Raw genomic sequence first — 7834 nt, 5'->3', positions numbered from 1 at the left:
ATAATTAAGATTCTGCAATATTTCTAGGTCTATATTTAAATGTAAGCAAATTTGTGATATTGACCATGTTAACTGCTTTGTACAAAAGGTCAGATTTTCGTAATGCCTGAGTTCTTCTAGTATAGCATGTTTACAGACGACACTAAAATCAGACGATCTAAAATGGATCATAAGGTTTTGCACAAACTTGTGGAGTCCATGCCAGCTCGAGTGCACACTGTCATTAAAGCAAAACAGGACACACCAAATGCTATGAAATTCATGTAAATATTTCAAATACTCCACTTTTCACTCAACTGTTGTCAATAATATAATGTGTTGTATTAAATTAGAAAAGAATGCAAAACAGAAATATTTTAACAAATGACACATCACCACTTATGGACCCCAATGTATTATGGTTTTGTTCTCTACAATAGGTTTTAGCTGGTTAGACTTAGCAGGCTAACTGCACGTAATTGCCCTACAGTTGCCAGCTTAACAACTTTGTCACTAGATTTGGTGATGTTTTAGACCCTTTAGAAAAACAGACTAACAACAAATGTAAATTTGATGACACATAGGTTATTGTATAGCTCAATTGCATCGTTTTTTAGGATCACTATTTTTTGGAATACACACACACATATATATATATAAATTGTTTGTTACTAATATATAATTTTAGACCGGACTTTTTCATAATTTACTGTAGAATTTCTTTGAGCCAATAAGTCTGTATATAGTGGTGATCTTTACCACTCTGAAGATCAGTGGGGCCCCAGCTATCTGAAAAAATATATATACACATTTTATTTTTGAAACTGAAGAGATACCATAACATGTGAGCTAGCCAATCAGGGCTCTCAAAAGCAACAATGAAATGCTCATCTCCCAGCAGTGCCCCCAAAAAAGAAAGAAATTTAAATAGATCTAATGTAGTTTGCGAAAGCTCACCAGTTTCTTCACAGCAGCAGCAGTAAGAAATGCTCCTTAACATAACTAGATTAAGGACTGAAACAACAGCTATAGAAATGTCATTGAATCATACATACATAAAAGTTACAAAGTTTTTCGGGTCTTGGGTTCCGAATCTCTATTTTTAACCATCTGTTATTCACAATGACAGCCAACGCTGCAGAAATTAGGCCATTGTAAACATTCATTGACTGACGATCTGGAGGCGGATGCATGTGCAGAACTTCTTTATTGGGTTAACACAGGGAACAGGCTCAAGGACACAGACTTTAGGGACACAGGAGTAGACACACTAGGAACCAGGATTATCAGAACTGAATAAACCTGAAAATAAACATTTAGAAAAATGCTAAATAATCAAAAACAAATAACAAATAAAATAACTATAACAAACATAAGAAAACCAAGAACTTAAACATAATCGAATTTGAAATAATGCTCCAGCAACTAAGGAAGAAACACAGGGAACTAAATAGAGCACTAACCAATCGGTGAAATAAGAAACACGTGAGGAAGGTTACACAGAAAATGGAAGGAGTCAACAGAGGAGGAAGTTCTACGTGGGGAACAGGGGTGGAATTGCCCCTGAGGGCCATGACAATTTAGAATTGGACATAAGGACATATAAAAGAAAAATATATTTTCAAGTATGTCACGTAGTTTGTTTTAAAAAAAGAAGAAGAAAAGAAATAAAGAGGAAAAAAGCCCTGCAGCATATTCAGGCTTCCAGTGGTTTTCATGAACTGTAGATATAAATAGGTGATGGGTTTTAAACAGTGTAATACAATCATGGTAGTGTGCTGCAGTGCAGTAATTTCCAAGTCGACTTTCTTCAAATTAAAGCAATACAATGCTGCATAATACAACATACTGATTTTGAACAGTTTGGCAATTTACCTGTCAAAAAGGCCTGAAAAATGGAGGAAACCATAAAGGACATGGCACAGAAGATGTGAATGCATTAAAGAATTATTATCTCTCAGATTTGATTTTGTACCGTAGCAGCAGGTATGTAGCCAGCCTAAGGATGAAAAAAAAAAATGCCCATTATGATGAAGTCCATGTAAAGCTGGCCATCATCTATATTCAACAACTGCAGTACTTCTTCAGGTTTCTGGAACTTGCAGACTTTTTCTGGGCAGTCAAACTCAGAGCGATTCATTCCATAGATTCATATAATGACCCCTTCAAAATCATACCTGTCCAAAGCAAATAAACAAATGGTCTCCAGTGGAAGAGATGCAATGATTATGTTATCACCTAAGATACAGCAATAAGACATACCTGACATAAGAAACATAAGAACTCCACTGAAGATGGAGTTCTTTGGAATGCTGTCAAAATTGACAAAGAACCCAGAGAAAAGAAGGACTGGAACAGCTGTCACAGGGCCAACAAATGTGGCCACCTGTGAGTGAGATTCATAAAAACACAAATGCTGGATACAGCATGATACCTTAGATTCTAAAACAAGGGTGAATAACTCTTGAATATAATACAACCAGGTACCTGCAACAACCCACAAAAGCACAAAATGCAACCCAGAATACAGTCATGTCCATAAGTATTTGAACACTGACAATTTTTGTAATTTTGCCTCTGTACAGTATATTAGCACAATGGATTTAAAATGAAGCAATCAAGATTTGATTGAAATGTAGACTTTCAGCTTTAATTCAAGGGGTTTATTAAAAATATTGCATTAAATGTTAAAAATGAAAGCCAATTTTTTGCAGAGTCCCTCCATTTTCACAGGCTCCAAAGTAATTGGACAAACTAACGGAGGAAATGGGTGGTCTCTGTAATAAATGGCTGTAATTCCTAAACGGTTAATGCAATATTTTTGTTAAATATATTTGTCAAATCCATTGTGGTGGTGTACAGAGGCAGCATTATGAAAATTGTGTCACTGTCCAAATACTTATGGGCCTGGCTATATATATTGTAAAAACATTGTAATGGTTTAAATATTAGACTACTTTCAGGAAGTACCTGAAGGGAGGTGGAAGTGGCACCAACAAGGAGGCCCAGGGACTGAGCTACTAAGGCAGTGCAGATGGACAAGGCCATAAAAAGTAAGTAGCGACCTGCTTCAGGGGGCTGCTCAGTCATCCAGTACACAATACTACAGTACATGATAGGACAGATGATCTGGGAACGAGATTAATATAAAAAAAAATCTGGCTGCGAATATGATCAAAACAGACAACTAGAGCCTAAATTACATTATTTACATTTAGGCATGCATTATGTGATTAGACTATGCTAGAATGCCAGCAATTTGTTCAAAAAATTTGTGAAAAAAAAAATCTATTATCAGCTCATACACACATACAGATGACTCAGTAGACTCAGACAATTACTCACCTGAAATGGAATGTCAGCCATTGTCTTGGCAAGATAGTAGGCTTTCAGACTGTACCAGTAGTTTAGATGTTCCCTTAAAAATACAGCCATCTCCAGAGGAACTGGGAGCAAACAAAAATAACTTTTGCCATCTATATATCCCTTATAAAATTAAAATCACAAATCAACAGAATAACTAATCTGGTTGAATATTATATAGTTTTTATCTTCTTGTTAGACAGTTATGGACATTGTGTCTACTGCTTATTGTTCTCTACTTACAAGTGAGCACTGTAAGTATAAGGGCTCCAAACATGAGGGATAGCATGGAGAAGAATAGGAATCCTGTGTTGTTGAACACTTTACTGGCATCATTGCCAATATTAAGGTAGAGCAGGCCTATCAACACTCCAATGAAGACGTGTGACATTAACTGCAAGTGTGACAACACCTAACAGAGGAATAATAACAAGAATTACTCAAGAATATCTACTGATAGAGCTACATTAATGGTTAAGGGCTGAATCACTGGTGACCCTGAGACACCCGTGAGACTGAGATACCTGCTGATGATTCAGACATGTTCCAAACAATGCTCACAGTGCTGCAATTAGAAGGCAGAAAGCCACTGAAAGAACATCAGAGGAAGAACACTGGAGAAGAAGGACACCTTAAGTTTACCTGCGTTGTGGCCAGGGGCAAAGGATCATTGACAGGTGAGAAAGACTCAATGACATCTGTGAAAAATGAATGGCAGCCTGGAAAGACAGCATGAAACAGTGTTAGGGTTGGCATCCCGGAACACTGCACAAGCAAGCTAGAAGTCCAACACAGAGAGAATACCCCCAGGCAGACCAAGCAGGGGGAGGATGATTTGCCATCTAGGAAAGATCCCATTGACATTGGCCCAGACCAAGGCAAAAGGAGTACGGGAATAGGTTTGTAAGAGGAAGAAAGATGAAGGAAGAAGGAGACAACTCTTCAAGAACGAACATGGGGTGAGGATTCACCAAGGCAAGTGCAATTGCAAAGAGCAGCTTCAGCAATGCAAGACACCTCATAATACCCAGAGTAATCTCAGAGTTTAGTAGTGTAGCTAGTCAGTCAGTGGAGGATCTGGGCCAGGAGGCAAATCACAGCATCCAGTACTTCTGATTTACTCAGAGCACTGCCACAGGGGTGAAGCCATAAGAGAAGAGGAGTTTGAAAGGCAACCAAGACTGGAGCTACCTCCAGCATCAGATTTCAGATGAGCACAACTGGATAAGAATCTCAACATTACTCTTGATAACACCCTTAAAGGGGATGCAACCAAGAGGAGGAAAATGTTGGCTGGAGTTGTTTACCAGGTGTGTCAAGATACACATCAGCAGCAAGCTGATGAGGAAGAAAAAGCAGCCCTGAATCAACACAGTGCTGAGGTGCAAAGGAGTCAGATTTAACTTTGCAGAGAAGAGGCAATCCAGGAAAAGCAAAGAGAGAAAATGTGGCAAAGAAAGGCATTATTTAACAACCCATTCAAATTCTCAGCTGACCTCTCTCGTCAGGAAACCCAAAATTAGAAGACTACAGAAGGCACTGTGGAGGGAGCACATGGTGACCCCAACAGAGACATGTCCTTAGGAAACTGCTTCTTCCAGCTCCCAACATCTAAACCACACACACCCTTCAACAGATTTCACCTTTGAAGAGGTCAAATCAGTGGTGTATAGAGCTCACTCAGGATCTGCACCAGGATCATTGGCCACAGACAAAGCTTACCCAAGCATACTACATCAGCTCACCCAGAAGGCATTGGAACACTACCAAGTTCTCCAAGAAGTAGTGAATCTGATGATGTCACATATGTGGAAACTAAAGATGTGTTTCACTGTGGGAAGCTTTACCACAAAGAGGCAAAGGCTGGAGAAGGGTATCATGGCAGGATGTAGTGTATCTGTAGTCCTATTTGTAGCTGTTATGAACCTTTTGCTGAAGGAACGAGAGATGGTGTGCTGAGGCACAAAGGCCTAAGACAGTATAAGGCACCACCTATAGAGGACATTCATGGATGATATTTCAGAAATGACCTCGTCAATCGCAGGCACAGGATATTGTTGATCCTGGGTGCCCTGGAAAATATGGCTAGTTTGGGCAAGGATACAAGGGGTCCAGATTCCAATGATTCAAGATCAAGGAATCAAGTGCCTTGGGAAGAACTATGACAGCACCCTGAAACACAATATCAACATCCAAGACACCAAAGAGCAACTCAGTTGCTGTCTAAGGGCTATAGACAGCTGACAACTGCTAGGGGAGTTCAAGGTGTGGTGCTTCTAGTATGGCATCATACTCAGACTACAATGGCCATTCCTGCTGTATGACTTTCCTATGATTCCTATAACTCAGGTGAAGAGATTGCAGGATTGTGAAGCAAGTATTTGAGAAGATGGCTGAGGGTACTGCAAACATTCAGATCAGTGTATAGCAAAACATCCAAGCTTAGTCTGCTAGTATCATATGTGGTGGAAGAGTTTAAAGCCACTCAGGTAAGAGCAGTAAGTACACTACTGCTTTTGGAAGATAGCAAAGATATGGCAGCAGATACATTAAATGTGGGCAGAAAGTGAAGACTTAGGAAACAGTTATGGAAGGAGTGGTGCACTGGAAACATCAAGAAATCTTTGGAACAGTGTGTCAAGGATGCCTGGGTCTAGGTAACCACATAAAAAAATGGAGCAAGGTCAGTGCCAAAGGAAAGAGGGGGCTAATGCAGAAATGGCAGTCCAGAAAGTCAGGGAGGCAGCAGAGGAAGACTGCTGCTTACAAACAGAAGGGTTTCCAAGCCATTGGGTGCAGTGTGACCAAGCACTGGAAAGATCACTGTCATGGAGGGAGCACTGGAGCACAAACTAGGGCAAGTTGGCCTTACTCTTGCAAGTAGTAGCAGAGTGGTGGCCACACCAAGCAACCTCAGTGCTCGGGCAAAGAAGATGATGCATCCTGTAAGTAGTGTGGAACAGCTTGTTGCACTTTGAATTACATCCTTGCAGCATGCCCTAAATTGTTGGGAGAAGGCAGATTCGGGTGGAGACACATCAAGCTTCTCACAGAGATTGCTAAGTTGCCAAGACCTTGAGATAATAAAGGCTAATAGGAAAGCACTCCTGAAGACACCAAGGAAGTTAGTCCACTCACTCCATTTTCTACCGAGCAACAGACTGGGAGATGCAAGTGGACCTTAAGGAACAGTTTGTCTTCCCTGAGGAAGTGGTGGCAACATCATTCTGACCAGACATGTTGCTTGTATCTAAAAGCACCAAAGTCATTTTGAGAATGGAGCTCACAGTCCCACAAGTGGACAGGCTTGACATCTCCCGTCAACTCAAGAAAGCCCAATACCAGGATTTGATTGATGATGCTCTTCCCAACAGCTGGCATGCTCTGCATTTCCCAATTGAAGAAGGGTGCAGAGGAATTCTTGCAACATCAGTGTTCTACTTCCTGCAGAAGGTAGGCTTGACACCCAAAGAAGTGAAGAAAACTTGGTGCAGATGTGGTTTTGTCTCACAAGATCCCACAGCTGGAAAGCTTCTGTAGGTGAAGGCTAAGGGTTCCAAAAGAAGGTGATCCTGAGATACCTGCTGATGATGCAGAAGGGTTTCATAAAATGCTAGCTGACTGGCAATTACTATAATAGCAGTAAGACACTCAAAGTACACCAGAGGAAGAACACGGGAAAATCTAAAGTAGTCCCACCAGTGTCTGCTTATAGCGAAGCATCTTGATGTTTAATTCCTCATACAAACGTATCCTGCTGTTAAAACATAAAAGCATGATAAACTCTTTTAGGAGCTTATGACTTATTATAAGCTCACTGTTCCTGGGATAGGCTACAGCTCCACCATGACCAGGATAAAGCGATTATTAAAGATGCTTTAACATATGAAGAAATAATCAAATGAGTGAATGAAGAAACAAATGAACAATGAGCAAAAATAAATGATCAAATGAATGAACAAAGAAATCAATGTTCATGACATCAGGAAATTGCACCGTGTAGATAAAAAATGTTACATACTTGATCTCTGCATATTGTTATGAATGTTCTTTTGAAGAGGACACAGAACTGAGTCAAACTGCTTGTTGCAAATGTATGATTCTCATGGTAAGCTGAGTCCTGTGAAGACAAACAGAACAAATAAACAAACATCAAACAGACATCAGAGAAAGTAGGTCAGTTTGAGTAACTTACATCTTTTCATGTAATTCATAAAATAATGTAAAGGGCACAGGTCAGGTTAGATACACTTAAAGAGAATTCGAATTCGGTGTTCGATGGAGTAAGACGCGAAGTTGGAGGCTCCTGCTGATTTCGATTAAAATTGTAATTAATTTGCGCTTTTTGGTCATATAATATATTTTGACTTATTCTACTTCGTTTCCTTATTTGCACTTTTAACTTTGTGGCAGGTTAAGATGTCTGGAAAGAACACAAAAACCTGTGGTAGCATTCAGACACGACTGAGACCTAGTGTGCGCGCCGTGAGCG

At 39.9% G+C, this 7834-nt stretch overlaps 1 protein-coding gene across 1 annotated transcript; it reads right to left on the bottom strand.

The window, feature by feature from the left end:
• Positions 1-2246: 2246 nt before the first annotated feature.
• On the bottom strand, positions 2247-6732 carry abcg4b (ATP-binding cassette, sub-family G (WHITE), member 4b). The gene is made up of 5 exons (XM_053687518.1): positions 6630-6732; positions 3985-4061; positions 3586-3754; positions 3325-3425; positions 2247-3108 (listed from the first exon to the last, which is right to left on the bottom strand). Exons 1-5 carry the CDS (start codon positions 6730-6732, stop codon positions 2779-2781), a joined length of 780 nt encoding a protein of 259 aa, XP_053543493.1. The 3' UTR covers positions 2247-2778.
• Between the last annotated feature and the right edge of the window lie 1102 nt (positions 6733-7834).

This window comes from Ictalurus punctatus, chromosome 17, assembly GCF_001660625.3.
Source record: "Ictalurus punctatus breed USDA103 chromosome 17, Coco_2.0, whole genome shotgun sequence".
In the NCBI taxonomy this organism is placed as follows: Eukaryota; Metazoa; Chordata; class Actinopteri; order Siluriformes; family Ictaluridae; genus Ictalurus; species Ictalurus punctatus.
This window is presented reverse-complemented; position numbering and strand designations above follow the sequence as displayed.

What these genes read in the sequence shown, in the direction of transcription:
- abcg4b (XM_053687518.1), bottom strand. Translation starts at nt 6,732, where the DNA reads ATGCAGAGCATGCCAGCTGTTGGGAAGAGCATCATCAATCAAATCCTG. An exon ending in TGCCCCTGGCCACAACGCAG is followed by an intron (nt 3,755 to 3,984) that starts GTAAACTTAAGG and finishes TTCCTCTGTTAG; the next exon opens with GTGTTGTCACACTTGCAGTT. An exon ending in TATACTTACAGTGCTCACTT is followed by an intron (nt 3,426 to 3,585) that starts GTAAGTAGAGAA and finishes GTTTGCTCCCAG; the next exon opens with TTCCTCTGGAGATGGCTGTA.